The sequence below is a fragment of the Xenopus laevis genome, chromosome 7L (assembly GCF_017654675.1).
Source record: "Xenopus laevis strain J_2021 chromosome 7L, Xenopus_laevis_v10.1, whole genome shotgun sequence".
Classification (NCBI taxonomy): Eukaryota; Metazoa; Chordata; class Amphibia; order Anura; family Pipidae; genus Xenopus; species Xenopus laevis.
The window spans coordinates 111,440,631-111,463,634 of record NC_054383.1 but is presented as its reverse complement, the minus strand read 5'-3'; the positions used below and the strand labels follow the sequence as shown (position 1 = coordinate 111,463,634).

The following is a 23,004-nucleotide window of genomic DNA, read 5'->3' as shown; positions in this document are numbered from 1 at the left end:
TGCAGTCTTTTCTTACTAAGTCTTTTTACTAGATAAGGGAAGCAACAGTGGGTATGGGTACAATTACTCTTCTTCTATTAACTTAGGTTTCTGTAAAGTTCATTCAATGGTTGTCCAGTTGGAATATGAGCAACAAAGTTTTGGCATTTATTAAACCAAAGACAACAGTTTTGTTTAAAAAAGTCTCCATGTAGAGATTTTATGGCATTTTTGTGTCCATCTAATGCAGTATATCACATTTTTTTCGTACAGAAACAGAGTTAAAAAAGTGTGCAACTTTTCTTTAAGTTGGAGTCAGTTATTGACCTTACCCTGATTAGAGCACACACAAGGGTCACTTGTTTTTTTGGCTCCATTATCTTCTCGCTAGCTAAAATTGGCCAAACACCTCAACCATGTTCGCTGGTTGTTTCCTTCAGCCTGCTCTTCCATGAAACCGGACAGTTTCTTATTGTCACGAGGTGCTACTTTTTATGTGACCACCTTGTGGTCCCAACTGAGTCTCCCGTTTCCAGCCTGCTTGTCTCTGTCTTAAAGATATCATTATCTTTGACATCAGTTGGTGCCAAGAACTGAATCATGTACTTGGCGGTGGAGGCAGTTGGATTATTTTTTTTAAAAAAGTGAATGAAACTTTAAAACATTGTCCTTACTAGGACCCAAAAATAATGTTGTCTTCTGCCTGTACTTTAGGTTTTGTGATATCGATTCAACGTAAAGCAACGAGAAAAAGCAGGAAACTACAGTACAAAAACCAACTGCCTCATTTTCTAAGGAGGGAAAAAAGAAACAGACAAAATAAGGAGTTTAAACAGTGACCTCGTTCTTGCTCCCTGTGCGCAGATGCTGACTTGGGAGATGCCCGGGGATGAATTGAAGTTGCTCAATGGTGTTTTGGCGCTTGGCAGCAAAGGCTTGTCGCCTGTTGGCTGTGTGGTTGCCCATGTCCCAAGTAGTCTTGGGTGAGTTGGAAGATGTAGGATGGGAGTTCATCTTTATCATGTGGTGGCGGTCAAGCATTGGGGTGCTGGCACAGACATTGGTGTGGGACAGAGCTTTCTGGTGGACTGGGCGCATTTCTTGGAATGGCGACGGGCCACGGTGGTGCCTCCTTTCAGGAGAGAGCAGATGTTCCTGTGAGTGCAACACCTCCCGAGAAAGAAGACGTTCTTGAGAGACAAGGCGGTCTCTGGGTATGGTGTAATCATAATGGACAGGATAGTGATTGTCCGAGAGAATGTGCTCCTGAGACATTACTCGTCTTGGCACTTGAGATTTTTCCAGATAGCCATCATGATCATAGTTCATTTTCATGACATGGAGAGGGAGAGTACCGCGGGTTAATTCGGCCAGGTGTTTCCTTTTCAGGTAGAAATCATCCATATCTTTTTCCGCTTCACATAGAAACAAAAAGCAATACAATTATTTATATATAGTCATTTTTTTCATGAATTCTAATATCATTCATACTCAATGATTATGTTACTCTGTTACTTAATTACTGGGTCACTTTATATTCCTGTGTTAAACTGTGTATCTTTAAGTTTCTATATGTTACACTTTCTCTCTTACTCCATATTACCCATGTTACAGATTCTTACTATGTTACTCTATATTGCTGTTGCTCTGTGTTATAAAAGACTATGGGGGAAATTCACTAACGGGCGAAAATTCACCAGCATCGGCTTCGCCACCTTCGCCACACTTCGCCAGGTAAATTCACTAAGTTGCGAAGTTTTGTCGCCATCGCTGAATGCTTTTGAAGTTGCGCTAGCGTTACTATGGCAGTCATTGCAAAGTTGCGCTAGCGTTAGATAATTTGCATACGGCAGGAAGTTAAATTTCAATGGGCGTATATGTTGCAGCAAATACATTACACTACACAAGCTCAGGGAACCTTAATAAATACAATAGAGTTGTTATATTGCCCTTCACATGAGCCCAGTGTATAGTTTATGTGCCATATGTTAGGAAATGTAGGGGGGAAGGAGGGTACCCTAAAAAAAACCTGTACGATCTGTTACTTTATATTACTCTATGCTACTCTGTTTCAATATTACAATATAATACACAAAAGCCATGAATATCTGAGTTCTGATGTCATTTCTGTCACATGACTCATTAAAACTTGTGTATTATAATAAATAAAGAACCCCCAGTTGTAAAATATGAGGATATTAGAAGTTACCTCGGAGTTCCATGACCTTTATAAAAACACTCGGCCTTCGGCCTCGTGTGTTAATATGGTCATGAAACTCTTGGTAACTTATAATATCCTTATATTTTACAAGAGGGGGTACTTTATTCACTATATATTAACATGTTACTTTATATTAATCTATGTTACTATGTTTACTATGTTATTAAATAGTACTATGTGTTGCCATTTTAGTACGTTTTATTGTTACTCTTTTTCTCCATGTTACTATATTGGTCTATTTTACTATACTGCTCTGTGTTGCCATGTTACTTGGGGATGTTACTTTGTTATCCTCTAAGTTGTTCAGTTATTCTGTGTTACTGTTCTATTCCATGTTTCTATATTTTATTGTAAATTACTATGTTACTATATGCCATTACAGTACTCTGTGATAGTGTTACGATTTAACATGTTAGCAAGTCACTCTGTTACCATTTTACTCTTTGTTACTATGTTAACTAATTACTCATTAATTATAAACTAATTAGCATGTTATTTTATGTTACTCTATGTTTCAAACTTTACTGTTATTCTAAATCACCAGTTAATATGTTCCTCTGTATTGCTATATTACTCCATGTTATATTGACACCATATTGCTGTATGTTACTACATTACTATATGCTACCATGTTACTATATGCTACTTGGTTTATGCCAAAATTGTTATGGTACCATGTTATTATATTCCTCTATATCTTACTTTATGTTACAATGTCTCTATATGTTAGCACCACGTGTTATCAATGTTCCTGTGTTACTCTGGGTTACACTGTTACTATATGTTAGATAATTTGCTGTTGAAATGTTTAAATCAATATTATTTTCTATATTCCCACTTCAATCAGCTTCTTTAATGACTTCTCTACAGCAGACTAATGCTCAAAGCTTTCAGATGCCTAAGTAATTGAATCTCTACTTACGAACTGACAATGGATATTAATTTCTAGTGATGGGCGAAAATTTGGACGTGCGTTGGAAAAGTAGCTTACGTCCAAACTGGCACGGCGCCCATTGACTTTAACGCTGTCAAAATTGACGCGAGCATCAGAATTACAGCTGGAGTCAAAATTTATGTGGGCGCACATATTCGCGTTGCACTAATTTTCCGCTGAAGCAAAACGGGACAAATTCGCCCATCACTATTCATTTCCGATTGCATGTGCCCTCACCAAGTCTTTTGAGGGAAGAGTATCTGCTGATGTCAGACTTGATGGCAGCCTCATAGGATGGTGGCAAATGCGAGAGGTTGTGGAATGAGCGGGAGAAAGACAAGGTGTTGTATTTTGTGGAAGAAGTTGGAAGCTGTATGTTGTTCATTCTGTAGTCTAGGGAGAGAGAAACCCAAGTGGTTACAAAAAAAAAGAAAGGGAAACATTATTTGTATTTGTAAATGCAATTGAAAGAAGCATTTGTCCATCACTGTAGGTTCTGACTCACTGAAACAATGCAGCAATGCCAGCTTTGCTTCAACTGAGACTCCATTTCACACAGTACCATGCATGCTTAAAAAATGTTGTGCTACTTTATTTCAAGAGTCAGAATGATCAGGCAGGTACAGACCGACAGCTGCCTTAAATTTAAGTTACATTTGAATGTTCCTTAGGGCTCTTACAGACGAGCATTTTTAGCTGCGCTCCCATGCATTCAGCCGCAGGGGAGCGCAGGAGTAGACGCACTGAATTTGACTCATGTAATCGACGAACGCAGGTTGGGACGAAGTATGTTGCATTTTTCCTGCGTTCTGCGCTTACATGCGTCTGTGTGAGTACAGCCCCATTGAAAAGAATTCAGTGCGTCTACTCTTGTGCTCCCCTGCGGCTGAACGCATGAAACCGGAACGCAGGGGAGCGCAGCTAAAGACACTCGTCTGTAAGAGCCCATAGAATAATATTTTCTTCTTCAACCAGAAATTTCATTCAAAATAAAATATTTATAAAATAGGACTTAGGTGTATTCATTTGTAAAAATACAGACTTCAACCACTTTTGTTTGGCTTAAAAGAAGAAGATCACTTTATTAATCATGTTCATTTTGTGGCATTATCTTAAAATATATTGAAATGATTTTTTAATAAGTTAAATAAGTTGTAGCTGCAGCCTACATGTCTCTGTAGCCTGTACCATTATAACAGCCACAACAGCCGACAATGGAAACAAGTTTTATTTACTGCCAACAGTTCATGGACATAAGAAGGTTTCATATGGATACATGTACAGGTGGCAGTTGCTAGATAGTCAAGAGTTGATATATTAATCGGACACCTTGGAAGAAAGAAACCCTATTCATTGTGGGCATCAATAGGTCTTAAAGATCCTTTCTGAGAAGGATTTGTGCAGGACCACGTTCATCTTGTAGATCAATGTTTCTTAACTGGATTATAATTCTGACACTCAATAAATACATCCTATGGAGTCTTTGACCTTGAGACACAAAGTCATGGTCCCCAGTGGTTGGATAACTGATATGTATGTGACATCCGATGACAAAATAGCCAGTGAGATTTGCCCCTCTGTATAGAGACTTAAAGGGCACAGGTCACCCTTTTTTTACCCCGGTAAAGCATAAAAGCATCGGTTACCAAGAGGCTGATGGACAAATAAAGGGCTGGGGAGAAACATAATTTCAATGTTGAAGGCTGAGCAGGCCCGGATTTCAACTCAAAGCTCCCCTAGGGGGCTTCTACCTCCTGCCCCCCACCGCTCACACCCCTACTCCCTTACCTATTTACTGCTGGTGCAGATCACTCACTGATTGCCGGCAGTGGGGAAACTGTCAATTTCTACAGCCCAGTCCCCAGTTCTGATGCAGCCAGCTGGCCCCAAGATTTTTGCCACCCTAGGCCTGGGTCTTTGTGGACTGCCCAAAAACCCAGGCTTGAAGCTGAGGTTTCTCCATTAAACCTCACATATTAGAGAAGAGTGGTATCCAGGTGTGGAGGCCTCACAAGCAACAACTTATTGCACATATGAAACCTTTTAATAAAGCAGCAGTGTTGCATTGCATAACAAAGACTATGTGGCTTGGAAAGCTAATGCAACTCAACACTTCAAAAGTTGGCCCAATTAAAGGAATTCAATAAAAATCCTCTGTACAGTCCTGTGGAACACACTGTATACGTTACATTGGTTAAGTTACACACTTACCTAGAGTAGCTGCATGCTTTGGGCTGTTGACGGTGAGGATGAAATTGTGGTGCAGGTTATCTGTAAGAAGAGCAAGGAAAGTTAAATGGATACAGAATGCAACAAAGGTTGCAGAATATTTCTGCAGCAGAGCTAGTAACTAAAGCAAGTAGGACCCTGTAGTGTAGGACCTTTTCTACAATACAGAGCAAAGCAATTGAACAATTGTTGGACTATTGTAGACAAACCAAACATCGCTGAATTGACCCAAGTTGTAGATAAAACAAGTTGTAGCTTAATAATAGGCAGCGAATCCCTGTAATGCTGAAGGAAACCTCTCTGTCGGCCACTGGGTGGCACTGTTGTGTATTGAAACAACCAATGCATATTTAAGTTCTAATGAGCAGCCGGTAGAACATGAAAATTCTTTATTTACTGTGTCTCGGTCTTCCTGCCGAGGAAATGTAATGGCATGTAATTTGTATGTTTGATTTATACACCCTGCTGTTGTACAGCACAGTGGAATATGTTGGCACTTTATAAATATGTGTTAATAATAGTAATAATTATGTGAAACTGTACCAATGCCAGACATTTACTCCTTAACTACTGCAGCAAGTCATAAAGCAGAGCTGTAACAGAAAATTACATACACACTGGTTAGGCTATGCTGTGTGATGGGACATACAGGGTCTTTTATTGTACAAAGTGGGTTTGAGCTGAGCAGACCTCCGGGGCTCACAGTATGATAACAAATGCTTTCTCTTTCAGGCAGGCCCGGACTGGCAATCTGTGGGTTCTGGCAAATGCCAGAGGGGCTGCTATAAGGTGCCATATTCAGTATTTAGTGGGCTGGGTGGGCCTCTGTGTGGGCTGATTGGGCCTCTGTGTGGGCTGATTGGGCCTCTGTATACCTGAAATGCCAGGGTCTATTTCAATTCTCAGTCCGGACCTGCTTTCAGGCATATTGTTTTTATAAATAACTGGAATAATAATGCTAATAATTACTAGTTAAAGCTCTTAACTGAATATTCCTTATTTGGGATTGGCTATTCCTGGTCTCTGCCATTCGTCATTCCCTTTTTCTTCTTTCCTATGATCTGTTCTGTGGGGACCCAGCATGTGTGTGGCCACGTCACATCTATTTGCACCTCTCCAGTAAAGCTCTGATAATAACATATAATGTGGTTGATTAGTAGTCACTTCAGATGCCTGATGCAGACTCTCCTCACCTCTCTGCAGCCACTTAGTATGTACCCGAGTGGACTGCTAATCAGCCATGCAGCATCTTCATGTCTGGCTTTGAAGGGACAAGACGCCATCTGTGCCAGCAGAATTTCATTTGACACTCAAATCCAAACAAGCCATAGCATAGAAGCATAACAATGGTAGTCGAAAGCAATAGTAACCCATCTTACTGCACTCACTGAGCCTTGGGATGGAGAGGCAACAGATCATTTTTAATGTCAAATTTCATGGGAACCTTTGAATGAAATCCTCCTGCGAGTAAAACCCCTATGAGGGCTTGTTAAATAACGGTACATATGATACACATAGGGGGGAATTCACAAAAGTGTCTGGAACGAAAACATGTCTTTAAAATGTCGTAGAAAGTGCAGACGAATTCACAGATCAATTACCCGCCAATTTTCCGACGCGTACAACGCTTTTAAAACAGTGTCGTTAAAAGTGGGCGTGTTTTTTTCGGCGCCACTTTTCCCCAAATTTTTATGAATCGCTAAGAAACTCATTTGTTTTGCCGCCAATTTTTCCGACACATTAGGCTCTCCAAAATGAAAATGTCGATGAAATTGTCTTTTGAAAACGCTCTGTAAAAGATATACGACATTTTAGAAAATTGGCGGACTTACGATACATTCAGAGACGGTAACATCTGCCTTTGTGAATTTGCCGTTACTACGACATTTTACAAATTTGTCGACTGCCACTTCTGGGTTACTTATTTTACCGACATTTTTGTGAATTCCCCCCATAGTGGTTTTCTTGTGCAGAGCAGCTATGCTTTGTGCTCTCGAGCCCTCCATGGTGCAGACGCAGAGCATAACACATGGGAGCCCTGATCTTAAATCAGTACAGGAGGCTGGAGCTCCTTCTATATGCACCATGAATAAAGCACAGAGATGTGCCAAAGGTTACCTACACTCCACTCCTATGCTACTCTTTTTATAGGCAGTATTGGCATATATAGACAGTAGCAACACTTTGTGCTCCATTAGAGCTGGAAGTGGCAGCCCCAACTTGGGGGTGTCAAAATGGTTTGCTCCTGTTTTTTTGCTATTTTCACCTTGGCCCCTTTAGTGTATATTTATTTGAAATCATTAAAGGAAAAATCCCCTGAGACAGGCCCTACTGATAGCACTGCATTATATTTATTGTTAGAGGCCAGTAATTTAAACATGAAAGCACAGCATGCAGGAAGAGAAGGCTATGCTGAATAATGGTTCCAATATATCATATATAATAGGTTCCTTATTATTCTTCCAACCAGCAAAATGCCTTAAAAAAATAGAATTCATTTCAGCACTTGTGAATGTGGTGCTGATTAAGCACTCGCTTCCTTTCTAATTAATATGGAAATTCATGCATAGTTCTGTCAGCTGAAGCCATAGGAATTACATTCACATCCAGAAATAATTAGAGCAGTTTTAAGCAATGATATTTAAGAGACTTGTCATAGATTCCGAGGTTACACGAAGCAAAGCCGTGGCATTTCTGCCATTTGATTTGTGCTAATTTATTTGCCCTTGGCAAGCAGATGGGGAGAGTCGTTCTGTTCTTGAAAAAAGAGGGATTGAATAAAAAAAATAAAGAAGAAAGAAAGAAAAATAGGCAAAAGAAAATAGTTGAAGCAAAACACAGGGACATAAGTGATGCATTCTGGGTCATGGATTGGTTGCCACAGTAACCTATTAGCTGATACTGAGTCTTTTGGTGATGGTTTAATGTAAATATAGAAAAGAAAGGGAGGATGAGGAAGATTGGAACTGAAGGATGATCGCTATTCAGCATGAGCACATTCATCTTTGGAGTTTAGTCTGAAGATATTGTGTTTGAATTTGTTGCAAAGTACATGGGTACATAGGCAGTGGCATAAGGAGATGTTCCTGGGCAACATTGATCGCAATTGATTTAAATTACATCAGGTTCCACATAATGGAAACAGAATTATATTATAAAGGGACAATTCAATAACTGCTCCAAGTGTAGCAAAGCTGGGGGTGCAATGTAATTGTGTTTCTGTGGCAGGGTTGCCAAACCTTTACATATGTTATTTGTCTGCCAATGCACTGGGCCAAAGTGTGATAGTTTGATCATTTGGCATCGGGGCCACAGAATGAATCATAATGCAGGCCTAGGGAGAACCACTAAGAGAGGATGGCATTAATGTGCCCATGTGGCCCTCATTTCTAACCTAACGATTTTTGGTTAGGTATAAACTGTCAACTCAATATGGAGGGGCAGGGTCGACAGTGTTTACCGGCCCCATATGGCCATCTCAAGTCATGGAAGGTATTTGCTTTCAATCAGCAGACCAGTACATGCTACTAACTTACTGGATTCTATTGGATATTAGAACTAGAGCAAATATTAAGCAAATGTTGTGCCTGCTGTGATAATATAATACATTGGAACGGACTGGCCATGAACAAAATTGAAAGTGAAAATGCCCTGGATACTATAGCAGGGACACTGTTATACAAAGTCAGAATGGGGTACCCATGCACCACCAGTACCAAACTCAATGGCCCACTACCCAGCCACCAAAGGGCTCACCACACAGTGACTCCCTATTCCCAGTCCACCCCAGCCAATGCCGCTCCTGCTCTCTGTGCCACTTATTTCTCAGTTAAAAATTAAAGATGGCCCACATTCCACAGTGTAATACATGGCAGAAGGAGTGGTGGTGCTATGGGGGCAGCTGGTTTGTGGGCATTGGTCAACAAGGTCAGGGTCAACCAGGATTTTTCCCGGTACCCTGGTGAGCAAGTCCAGATTATACCAATGGTGTGTGTGTTGTATGTATGTATATATATATATGTGTGTGTATATATATATATATATATATATATATATATATATATATATATATATATATATATATATATATATATATATATATATATATATATATATATATATATATATGGAACATGCTTCACTAAATACACTTTCTACTTTTGAAAAATATCCCTGTGTTGCTGGTTCATTTGAGAGTGCATATATATATATATATATATATATATATAGTACAAATTCGAAATTCTAACGCACACCATCCAATGGAGTTTCAAAAATAGAAATCACATACCTGGGTGCTACCCTAGAAAAGCTGCATGATCTAGAATCCGTAGAAAAAGGTGCACACCAGGATTTTTCAATAAACTTCAAATTTATTAAATAATTTTAAAACAGGAACCGGCCAACGTTTCGGTCATTCTCTAAGACGTCTTAGAGAATGACCGAAACGTTGGCCGGTTCCTGTTTTAAAATTATTTAATAAATTTGAAGTTTTATTGAAAAATCCTGGTGTGCACCTTTTTCTACGGATTCTATATATATATATATACACACACAAGAAACACAATAAGGCAGCACTCACAGTTTGCAAAACAGTGTATTAAGTGAAAAAGTCACATTAAAAGCAGGCTACGTTTCGTGCATGCAACGCTCCCTTTATCAAGCTAAAAATAATACATGAACATGGTCATATGCTTCTTAAACGAGAACTAAATCGTAACTAAAGAAGTAGCTAGAAATGTAGTACATTATATTTTGAGCTTCTGTATTAGCCCAAGGCAACCACAGCCCTTTAGCAGTAAAGACCTGTGTCTCCAAAGATGCCCCAGTAGCTCCCCATCTTTTTTTCTGCTGATTCACTGCACATGCTCTGTGCTGCTGTCCCTTACTGAGCTTAGGGACCCACTCACAATATACAGTACACATAGAATAGAAATGTCACAATATAAGGCTGGTTAGTAATTAATACAGATAATTACTACATGGCAGCACAGAAACCAGTGAAATTAGCATCAGAATTTAATAATCAGTCCTGTAGCATCAGCTTATATTACAGACCAACCTCATTTTCTGCTGGATAATTAGTGACGACCCCTAAGCTTAGCTTCTCAACAGCTGCTCAGAGCCCACTGAGCATGTGAGTGTCACAGACACTTTCCCCTGTGACAAGTTTGAAGTCCTGGATCATTGCTGCTATTGACAAGCTGAAACTTTAGGCTGGTGCAATAAGTTCAGTATATAAAATATGGCATTTTTAGCCACATTCATTTTTAGGGGTTAGTTCTCCTTTAAAGGGATTCACAGGAAGTGACTACACATTAACTTTTAGTCTTTCATCTGGATCACTTACTATTCTATTTACTCTAGTCAGCTGGCTCACAGGTATAGATTTATTCACATGTTTTATATTTTTATATTTTATGATACATTTTACCCTCTAAATAGTATCCCTGCTTGGACAAAAATATCTTGGCATAATATTCTAAGCACAATACGTGTAATACATGTATGATGGAGAGTTTATGTGCTTACAACATTTCCTAGAAGCAGGACGTAAATAAGAAAGCTACTTTAGCCAATATAGTCATTTAATCCTAGGCCGAGGAAACTGGCAAGTAGGGTGCCAATTAGCATCAGCCAGAATGGGTAAAAACATTATTCATTTGCATTTTTATCATTGTTTTTCCCTTCAGTTGCTAGACTGGGGATCTGTGTTAATTAGAAAAATTAAATGTTTCCCCTCGGGTCCTAGAACAGAGAATCGGAGATGTTCAGCGCTTGTAATTACATTGTCTGCAAGGGTGTTAACTATTTATGTAGATAGAAGCATTCCAAAGTATATGACTGGCTTGCTGTCTGTTTGGAAGCCTTCTCTCTCCACAGTGTTATAACTACATCTGTAGGCTACATGTCTAGATTCAACATGAGAATGCAATATTTATTTTAAGCAGGGCCGGAACTAGGGGTAGGCAGAGTAGGCACGTGTCTAGGGAACAAAGCTGGAGGGGCACCAGGCACGTACTTTCTCTGCCTGCTACCCCTAGTCTGCTCTCTGCTTTGTGCCGACAGTCCACTTGCTATTTGTGCACGCCTGCATGCATCTACACAAGCGCATATTCTCACATGCATGTGAGCATCCAATAGCCGATTGCCCATGCTCAGTTTGCCCTGCGAATGGCCAGGTTGCTTACAGCTGATTTTAAGACATTCCAACGGATGACCTACAGGATAAGAAGACTTTCTGTTGTTTGCTACTATGAAAAAGGCCTTCATGAGAGGTACAGCTAAAGGAGGAGCAGATGATGGAATGTAGGAGATTCCTACTGTGTCCCCTAGCTCTCTAAATTTGGACAATCCTCAATTATTTATTTCTAGGGGGAAACCTGGACTCTATTAGGAAAAAAGTTTTTTCTCCTTTTGTTGATTAGTTACAACTAAGTGCAATGTGTATGGGGCCCTAGGCAGGAAGAAAGTCCTTGGAATATCGCATGCAGTGTGCCATGACGCATAAAGAATATGCGTCAGTTCTTTTTCATTTTCAGCGGGTTGCTTCCAAAGACACAGCAAACTTGTGCCAAAAGTGACCCACTTTGAAATGATGGCTGCAACTGGCACTCAGTTTGAGGACACAGGCATGCACAGTCACCTGGTGGGCCCCATCCTTCATAGGTCCCATCGTCCCAGGTCTGCTTCCGCCTGGACTCAGACCCACTCAACTGCTCAGACTTAGGCCGGTTCTACCGCCTGGAACCCTATTAGGAAAAAAGTTTTTTCTCCTTTTGTTGATTAGTTACAACTAAGTGCAATGTGTATGGGGCCCTAGGCAGGAAGAAAGTCCTTGGAATATCGCATGCAGTGTGCCATGACGCATAAAGAATATGCGTCAGTTCTTTTCCATTGCTCGTGCACTAGCCCACTATACTAGGCCAACTAGCCAACATGGACAGAATTAAATGGCACTTCGCCACAGATTTAAGGGACTAGTTGCTATACAGGTATGGGATCTGTTCTCTGGAAACCCAATATCTGAAAGCTCTGAATTATGGGAAGACCATCTCCTATAGTGTCCATTATAATCAAATAATACAATTTTTTTTTTAAATTATTTTCTTATTTCCTGTTATAAGAGGGCACTACCATCTACATGATTGATACTAAGATATAATTGATCCTTATTGGAGGCAAAACACTCCTATTGGGTTTAATTAATGTTTAAATTATTTTTTAGTAGACTTAATGTGTGGATACTCCAGGTAGCTGTATAGCCACATTGTTCCCTTAACTCATTGCTTCTCGCTACATGTGTTTTTCTAAACAACCACAGAGCTCTTTCTCTGCCCATGCATAGTAATGGAACGTGTTCCTTATTAACACCCATGACAGATTTCTCATTTTGTGTTTGTATGAGAAACATCACACCTGCTGCTTCATCTACAGAGCCAAAAGGCAGAACGTGTTCTCCTTTCACAGTAGCGCCACATAAACAAGTGTTTACAAATGCCTCTTGCTCTGCTGTGTACAATAACTCCAGGTTTGCACTGTGTTATTTCCACACAAAGAACCGAGAGTCAGGGGCATGGCTAGTCACAAGAATATTAATTGCCGGAGGATGAAATGAGACTTATTTGCAATGGAGCAGCTTGCCAAGGTGTGAAATTGAAATCAAGACCCTGTATATAATTATTGTAAAGTAAATGAAGTATTGCCTGTACGCTAAACACTGTGACTAATGTATAACAGAGCATTACCAGCTCACTGCTGACCTTTGCTGTTCCAGATTTACTGTTTTCAGTGAATAGCTGAACAGACCCAAAGTACTTCCATGTATGTTTTTTCCTCTGTGACACTTTAGATTTATGCAGGCATGAGGTCTTGGCCTACCATTAGAGTACCTTATGTTCTTCCCAAAATAATGACATGTGCCCTATGAGACATAGACATGGATTTTATTTGAATTTAACAACTGAGATAATGGTTTATTGCACTGAATACAGGAAAGGTTTCTCAGCAGGACAAAGTAGGGTGTTTATTAACCTGGTCCTCAGAGTTGAAGAAGGAGCTTTTTCTGCAAAACGATCATGATAAAAGTACAAATGAAATATAAATTACTTTTAAAAGATTGACATACCATTGTTATTTTTTTAATTTTGTAAAGTGTGCCTATTGATGCTGGGGAACCCTGAACGTGGCTTTAATCCCATGGTTCCCACAGCGGGTTGCTTCCAAGGACACAGCAAACTTGTGTCAAAATGAATCACTTTGAAATGATGGCTGCAACTGGCATTCAGTTTGAGGACACAGGCATGCACAGTCACCTGGTGGGCCCCATCCTTCATAGGTCCCATCGTCCCAGGTCTGCTTCCACCTGGACTCAGACCCACTCAACTGCTCAGACTTAGGCCGGTTCTACCGCCTGGACTCAGGTCCATTCCCACGCCCGGAACCAGGCCTTGTCCCCTGCCTACACTCAGGCATGCATCTTCCCCTCTCTCTCTGAAAGTCAGAAAGTTCATGAGATGAGACAGAGACCCCAGTGGCAGACATATGACAGAGGACAGAGATCATGATCATGTATCCATCTAATGCTGTGGTTATCAGACTTCTTGAGCCTTGGAGGCCCAAGCTATTAGCTGATAACAATGTTACAGATCCAGTGGAACATGTGGGTGTTACAAGAATAATTGATAGGACAGCAAGTAAGTGTTCAGCACAAGTCTCAATTTACATGACGTCCTACTTGGTCTTTCAGATGTATCTAGGAGAGCAAACAGGCATTATCACCAAATCTATTGATCCTTAACCAGTGGCTTGTAAGCAACATGTTGTGACCAACCACTTGGATGTTGCTCCCACTGGCCCCAAAACAGGTGCTTATTTTTGAATTCCTGGCTTGCAAGTTTTGGTTGCATAAAAACCAAGTGTACTGCCCTCATTTAAGCTGCCAGTCCACATAGTGGCTACCAAATGGCCAGTCACAGCTATATTTGGCACCCCAGGAACTGCATACTTGTGTTGCCCTCCATTTTTCCATTTGAATGTGGCTCATGAGTAAAAAGGTTGGGGATCCCTGCTCTAATCTCATGTTTGCTGACTTTCAGCCTGAGCCCCTTCACCCCTATGGCCCCACAGTTTGGAAACCATTTGTCTAATAGAACGGAAAATAATACTGCATAACTGTAAAGTGTGTAAAATAGGAAAATACATTTTAGAAAATGTGGTGATCATTCATATCTCAGCATGAAGACCAATGCTGTCTGAAACACCCCACGACAATTACAAAATTATTTGTATACTGTGTGGAATACATCATTGCCAGTCTTAAGAAGGTCCAAGGATCAAAGAAGATCAAGTATTTTAAAACAGATAAGATAATGGGCTGGCAGAGCCAGAGCTGCTGGCAAGTCTTTGTTGGAATAAAGATGGAATCCTTCCTGGTCCTTTATTTTATTTATATAAAATATATATTATAATCTATATAAGGAGAAGGAGGCTGGCAACTACAGATGTTCAGGATATTCGTTTTAAATGCCAAAGAATAAGGCTAAATGAGAAGCGCCCAATGCTTAAAACAAGCAATTAAATCTAAAATGCACCCGATCCTTGATGTTTAGAGTACCTTGCTGTACATACATGAATGGGAAATTGTAGGTCCTTCCACTAATAAAGGATTATTATTTTATTAGTGTTATTTTTTTATCTCTTCTTCAATCTGGAATCCAGTGTTTCTAGACTTTTTGGTCAATTGTTGGTCATAGTGACTTTAATTAAACAAAAAATATTGTCATGTCAGTCATCCAACAATATGTATTCCACAAAAAACAAGTGGTTGCCACAAATATTACCCTGACTGGCTTTCAGGCTGTACTTCCCAAGGATATCTAAGCCAGCAATCATCTCTACCCTGGTGCACGACTCGATTATAGGGAATGTAGCAAAAATAGCAAAGTAATTAAATATGTACAATGTATTCAGATCTAAATCCCGGATTCAATCTAGATTCCAAGCTTTTTTTTTTTTCCACAGGATTGAGATTTGGCTGAATTCAAACCCTAATTTTTACTTGACTTTTTCAATGATGACATCACTTTAAACTAAAAGTTGACAATCTCTTTTCATCATTTTGTATATGAAAATTAGGGTTTGGATTCTTATTTGGTGGTGGATTCAGTATTTGACCAAACTTTAAAAATTGTGGATTCGGTGCATCCTGATTTTTTTAATGTGTCGCTGCATCTGAATTTATGCTCCTAATAATTGGTTACTATTTTGTAAAACCATGTGGAGAGCTACAAGGCAGCCCTCTGTGTTACAATAGAACAGAACTACAGTCTGTTAGGAACTGTAACTCCAACAATATACTCTAAGCAGGGTGACAGTTTGCTACTGTCTACAGGCCTGGATTTGTGGAAAGCCCACCTAGGCCCGGGCCTAGGGCGGCAGGACTTTAGGGGGGCGGCATGCTGCCCAACCACACCCACATTGGTCCAGATGATGAAAATTTGCACAAAAAAAGGGGTGGGGACAGGGGCGACAAACGGCAGTGGGCCTAGGGGCGCCCACTATGTAAATCCGGCCCTGACTGTCTAATGATTCCTGCAATTGACTGCCCATTGTTAACTTTCTATATTACAGGAATACAATGCTCCCAACATTACCTTTTAGTTTGGGACATTTTCATGGTCTTCTGATACCTGAGTTGCATCTGTCTTCCTTTATTATTATGCTAAATTATGGCATTGCAATAGTTTTGTTACTGAAATAGTCAGCCCAAAATTCACACACTTTGTTGATGTTCAACGTATAATTTCCCTGTAATGTCAGGGTCTACTCACCATGGTTGCTCTTGGCAGACTTGACTGGGTTGTAGAGGTTCTTGGGTGGCCGTGAAGGCCCGTTATCATGGATTCCTGAATTGAGAGTTGTGCTATTGTTTCTTTCAGTGTGATTCCCTTGAACTGATTGATGCCGGAGGATATCCACAAGAGCTCTGAAATAATGACAGCAATGATTACTCGGTTTTACAAAAGAATCTGAATCTTTTTTGCTAATAATATAGCAGAAAATACATTTGATCTAAGGTCAATGTCATAATAGTAGGCAAGAATGACTACTTGGACACTTCTGTTAAAGCTGGCCAAACACGGGCCAATAAAAGTTGCCGACGGACCCAATCGGCAGCTCATCGGCCCGTGCGTGGGGCCCTCCAACGGGCTTCCCTGATTGATATCTGCCCGAAAGTCGCCACATGACAAACGGGCAGGGTTAAAAATCCCGTTGGATTGCGGCCGCATCTGTTCATTGATGTGGTCCCACGATCCAACCGCCCGAATTGCCTACATTTTGATCTGATCGTTGGGCCCTAGGGCCATGCAAATAGGTCTAGAAACATACTTTGATGGCTGTCCAGTACATTTCATGAGTAAATGCTGCACTCACTCCCATCCTCAATTTCAATTACTAGTCACAACAGCTGTCAGTGTTTTAACAGAACGGAATGTATACAGTGTGATATTGGCCAACACCATAGAATTAAATTGGTCCATTGTACAGATTTGCAACATTAATTTGTCTAAACTCTGTATACAATGGGAGGCCAAATATTTTTCCTGTGTACTGTTTATTCAACAATAGCCAGTCTGTCTTTCCAAGCAGTAGATATTCATGAATATTCCTTTGGAATTCTGGTCAGTGGTTTCAGCCCATGTTGAGAGTGAGTGCACCACCCCCTCCTTCTAATGATATGCCTCTAATTTATTGCCTGGGAGAGACACTTGTGAGATAGTAAACAGTCTTTAAAATAATCTAAGTGAGCAATGAGACATTTAAAACATAACATCGAGGGATTTATGTGTATGACAATAAATGCATTATTGCCTATTTTTGAAAAAAGAAATGAGGTCAAATGGGATCAATCTTCTATCACTTCTCTCTGTGTATATGTTACAGCTCCTACACACATACAGCTGAAGTGGAAAACATTACACCTTGTTTTGATGTTTTGTTTTTAAAGATTATCATCATTCCGCTGAAGATTTTTCCTAGCCCATCATAAAATACAGTTTAAATGAAACACTTCCTGTGCAGTAGTGTAACTAGATGTTACTGGGCCCCACAGCAAATTAATATTACGGCCCCAACATATCCAGAGGTTTCCTGTTTTACCAATATATGTTGAAATTGCTCATTAATTAGGGCCTCAAAGGGCTCCCTACACCCCCCTGCAGCTGCAGGGTCTGCTTCCTCTGTATTTACACCCCTGACTTCTTGGTATGAGCTTTCTCCAACCAACAGGAGAATTTGGCCAGAGAAGAAGTGATTTAAGATGGAGTGGAATGATAAAGACGGCAGATGTAGCTGCCCATGGGGGTCCTAGGACTATATGTGGCCTGCTGGGGGTTCTGATTGATGTGCAATATCAGAATACACACATGAAACTGATTATCTGTTTTATAGTTTGGGGGATGGGATCCTAAAGCTATTTTTCTGGATTCAATTTTTCAGCATTTGTGAGGTTGGTCAATTTGTGAGGTCAGACAACCAGGGAGGGACATTGGCTCCCTTTTACTTCCCATACAAAATGATCACTCGATGTTTGGACCAAATAATCATATATTAACTACTTGAACATTCAAGGTCCAAACAATCAAAAATGGACTTTGCTGTTTAGAATGTTATTCCCATTCACGCTTGCACCTGTACAGGGTGTTCCATTATTCATTTTCAATGTATAATGTTTAATTGAAAAAACAAACAAATATATGCAACAGCCTTATTGATTTATCATGGCCCATTCTTTGAACAAGTATTCTAAGGACATATTTTAGTTTGCTCTATTTATGCTTAGTTATTTCTTATGCTATTTGGATTTTTTTGTGATTTATACCTTTCCATTATTGTGTTCTGCACTTTTTGGTTGCACTTGTTCCTTTCTCTTTTGTTCACACATGCACCCTTTTTATTTTCATATTTTCTATTCTCCTGATTCTTCATCTTCCCTCACCTTAGCGCAGGGATCCCCAACCTTTTGAACCCGTGAGCAACATTTAGAAGTAAAAGGAGTTGGGGAGCAACACTAGCATGAAAAATATTCCTGGGGTGCCAAACAAGTGCTGTGATTGGCCATTTGGTAGCCCTTATGAGGATTGTAAACCTACATTGAGACTCTGTTTGGCAGTATTCCTGGTTTTTATACAACCAAAACTTGCCTCCAAGCCTGGAATTCAAAAATAAGCACCTACTTTGAGGCCACTGGCAACATCCAAGGGCTTGAAGAGCAACATGTTGCTCACGAGCTACTGGTTGGGGATCACTGCCTTAGGGTATTCAACTCTTCTATTCTGTCACAGTTTTACACATTCCTTTTTTCTCTTATTGCCTTTTTTGCTATCACTTTTATGTCCTGCATTCCACTGGTGGTTGTTCGTACTCCATTAGAATGGCTATACACCTGAAGATACACTTGTTTGGTTAGGTCACCAATATGGCCACCTACATGGTTATTGAGTTGGTATATTATTATTTTTCCCATGGCCAAAATAGTCTCAGGGACACCAACTAGGATCTTATTAAAAATTATATATATATATATATATATATATATATATATATATATATATATATATTTTTTTTTACATATACTTTTTCCTAAATATTCCTTTACTACATATTTAACATCTTCATGGTAAGCAATAAGGCAGACTCCTAATGATTCATGATTTTAAAAGAACATCGTTTTGGTTTATTTAGTGGAAATAACTTGGTAGAGAATACACCCTTGTGCCATCAGTCAGTAATAATATATTAAAGGGAGGCTTTACTGACATCAATAGCAACTAATTTCCCCTGGCTACTGCCAAATCAATGTAGAGGAACGGAGCACCGCAGAGCCAGAATAATATGTTAAAAAGGTCAAAATTTATTATAAATCCATTAAAAATTACAGCAGCATCTCTTCTGTGGGGCTGCCCGCTTAACGCGTTTCGTGACTCACTGCCACTTCACCAGTAGCCCCTGGCAACTGATAATGTTCCAGGTAAGCTCATTGCAATTGGCTGGCACTGAGTGAAATTGGTGTTCTGGCTCACTTTATCCAATTAATGGGCCCATATTGACAGCTCTGTGGCATGAGTGAGTGTTGCAGTTGACACTCTCCCATGTACCACCTAAAGGAACATTTGTCACAGTTTGGACGATTTACCTCGTGTTTAATTGCCGTGGGAAAGTCGCCCGTTGTGACATTAGCCTAAAGGTAAAGTATTAGCAAAAATATGTTAGGCTTAGCTTACTGACAATAAGTGGTAGTTTTTGGGGTTTTTTTCAGTTTGTTTTTTACTAACAACATGCACAGAATTACTGTTTGAATGTTTTCATGCCAGAAACCATATCTTACATTTCTGTAATGTACAAGAATCTCAGAGGAGATGGAACAGCCCAGAGCAAGTATCTTATCTGATAATACATCTCTCAGAGATGACCTGCCTAACACACAGTGCTGTGGATCCAGCCCAGTTTCCAGCTCCAGGCTTCAAGGTCCTTTAAAGGAACTACATCAAATTTTCAAAGAAAATATTATGTTGTAGAACTATCCCTGATTAAATCAATAGGATGCCTCATTCTCATCTAATCTGATATATGATAGAGGAAAACCATGGAGGGTTCCAGTGCAGTGGTAGAAGGAGTCTCTTTGTCTCAGTCCTTTAAAATACAAACCCTTAACGCTCTTCAGGGGCGTAACTACAGAGAAAGCAGACCCAGTGGCTGCAGGGGGGCCCAGGAGGCATAGGGGCCCCAATTCATATACAATTTCAATAAATATTGGTGAAACAGGTCAACCTGTAGACATTTTGTGGGCCTGAAAAATAATTAGCTCTGGGGCCCAGTAATATCTAGTTACGCCACCTCATTAGATAACTGAAGCATCTTTTAGTGCAACGGACCACACATTAGCTGGAAGAACTCTTCTTCAAAAACTCTATGGGGGTTATTTATCAAAATCCAAATTTTTCTGATGTTGTAAAACAAAAAAAAGTCTGACCAAACTAGAATCTGTGATTTACCCTTATTTGTGATTAAAAAAACACAAATCCGGGAAAAAACAATACTTTCTCAGATTGTCACACGAAAACCGCAACTTTTTTTGATTGTTGCACAAAAAATCTAAATTTTTCAGATTTGACACCCAAAAAGTCCAAATTGTTCATGAAATTGGCAGAAAAGCCGAAATGTTTGGATTATTGTACGAGACTCAGTGCAGACCATAATATCTTCAAATTGCAAATAGGTCCTCTGCTATTGACTTCTACGGGACCTCGACAGGTTGAAGATGGAGTATTTTCTGATTCTGACTTTTGGCATCCTCGGGATAATAAATCTGAAAAAATTAAGAGTTTTTCTATTCCACTAAAAATTCGGATTTTATAGCAAAAAAAACCCTATATATCTTCACAAACATCAAAACAAACCCTTGGCAATGGTGAGACCATTAAAGGCCCAGGCCTTATGCATTCATAGTAAAAGGACCATAAATTAAGATAATTAATAGATAATTCTGCCTTATTTTTATTTGTTTTTGTTATTGGGTGTACGTATAATAATCAATGCAGAACAGTAAACTGAAAGTACTTTTATTTGAATCGCTTGGCTTTTTAGAGCAATTGTGGTAGAGTAAGTATTTTGATCAACTTATTTTTAGTTTGGTTCAATGGACTGCTCCTTAATTAACTGTAGCCATGAGACCCTGGCAAAAAAAAATGAATACAAACAGATTTTTATATGGTTCACTATCTATGGTTACATTTCCAGGCAATGGGCAGGGGAGCGAGTGTAAAAATAATAATAAAAAAGAAATGCCATAGTAGTAATGAAAAAGAATATTTCACTGGAAAAATAAAATGCATATTATAAATTGCATGGACGTTTATAATGCCCATTATGCCATCATCTGGGGTGATAAGTATACAAATGGTTTTATTTAAAGGCATAAAATAGAAATATTCTATTCTTGAAATCCCTCGGTTTAGCCAGCTGTTTTTTTTTAAACATATTATATACATCAGTATTCATAATCATTCACAAGGTCTTGGAACCAATTTAACAAGTATTTTTTAGAAGATAAATCATTTCATATCAAAACGGTTACAGGGCAATTTTCCACTGTGAGAAACTAGAACCAATAATTACATTTCTGATAACAAGAACATTGAACGAGCATTTTCCGTCTCACCTGGGTACATTGATCTCTCTCCCGCGGGCTCGTCGGGAGGCCTTGTTGAAGGCAAACTTGACTCCAATGCCCACAGCTAAAGTGAAGCTAATGACACCACATATGACGTAGACGGTGCTATTGGTCTGGTCTGAGTGTTCATTGTGATTCTGTTTGCTGTTTGCACTGGTGGTAATCGATTGAGTTGTGTACGCCCACAGTGGGGTGTTATAGTTGCTACACTTTTCCTGGTCCAAGCGCTTGTGGCGATGTTCACAACAGAAGCGGTAGTGGCAAGTGCCACAGCAGTAGCGGAATGTACCTGTCGTACAGTTAAAGGTGGTATCAAACTGCCCCATCACGTCAAAGTACCCATAGCACATGTCTAGAACAGACTGGCTCCTTCCGGAAGAAGCGTTCTGTGAAGTCGGAGGGCGCTTAATGTGTGCCAGCAACATTGGCAGTGACTGTGTTTTGTTACCCTGCCGTCGGGCCTGCAGAGCACCAACACGGAGCACTGAGTGCACGTTAAAAACATCTAGAGTTACACTGACTAACACCATCAGCAGATGATACATGGCAGTCCACATATATGGCAAATGGCAGCAGCTGCTAATATAGTTTATTTATTTTTTTTGATGGAAGAAGAATTCTTTTTGTCCCTTGTTTGACTTTGGCACTTTAGTCACTTTCACAATTCTGCCCTTCTCTAATGTAGAATCATGAAGGGCTTTGTACATATATTTCCCTTTCTTCTTGAATTGTTTTCTTTAAGAATTTTTACAAAAGAAGGTGTCTTCATTACAAAAAAAAAATATTGGCTCCAAGCAAAATCTAGAAAGAGAACAAAGCAACAAAGATTAGACATCACTGTCCGTGGATGATGGACATCAACCCAATAGACCTTACAATCTACTCAATAACAAAAACAACTCATATTGATTCATTAAATCCAGGATCTTTGTGTATTGATCCTTCAACAGCTTTATCTGCCAGCTCATACATTCGACATCTCCTGAACTTGGTGTGAGAGGCACCAATTTTACTTTCTTTTTAATCACAATAAAAAAGTCACAGCTTCTAACTCTGCATGCTGGTCTCTTCTGTCCACTGTCCACCCACTCTCCCAAGTAACCCCCACCCATAAGAGATAGATCATGGTGCTCATTAACTGTGACAATGATACTTTGCACCTAAGATGTAATACCACGGTGTCCGAACATTGGAGAACATTGGAGTAGGAATAAAATATATGTTTCAGGACAGGCAGCGAGTACAGCGGTTTCTGTCGGAGGCACAGAGAATGATATAGACTTGAATTACGTTTCCCAGATTGATCAACAATATTGTGTACATTTTAGGACATTCAGTGTCAACTACAATGTCCCTTATTTGCCTTGCACTGTGTCAGGTCTGAGTTATCAGTACATCAATATGTGA

General features: G+C 39.7%; 1 protein-coding gene across 1 annotated transcript; it reads right to left on the bottom strand.

The window, feature by feature from the left end:
* Positions 1-208: 208 nt before the first annotated feature.
* Positions 209-22,142, bottom strand: shisa7.L (shisa family member 7 L homeolog). The gene is made up of 5 exons (XM_018226276.2): positions 21,586-22,142; positions 16,196-16,350; positions 5,346-5,405; positions 3,372-3,527; positions 209-1,394 (listed from the first exon to the last, which is right to left on the bottom strand). The coding sequence occupies exons 1-5, from the start codon at positions 22,140-22,142 to the stop codon at positions 808-810; spliced, it is 1,515 nt and encodes a 504-aa protein (XP_018081765.2). The 3' UTR covers positions 209-807.
* Between the last annotated feature and the right edge of the window lie 862 nt (positions 22,143-23,004).

What these genes read in the sequence shown, in the direction of transcription:
- shisa7.L (XM_018226276.2), bottom strand. Translation starts at nt 22,142, where the DNA reads ATGTATCATCTGCTGATGGTGTTAGTCAGTGTAACTCTAGATGTTTTT. An exon ending in GTCTGCCAAGAGCAACCATG is followed by an intron (nt 5,406 to 16,195) that starts GTGAGTAGACCC and finishes CTCTTCTTACAG; the next exon opens with ATAACCTGCACCACAATTTC. An exon ending in AAAGCATGCAGCTACTCTAG is followed by an intron (nt 3,528 to 5,345) that starts GTAAGTGTGTAA and finishes CTCTCTCCCTAG; the next exon opens with ACTACAGAATGAACAACATA.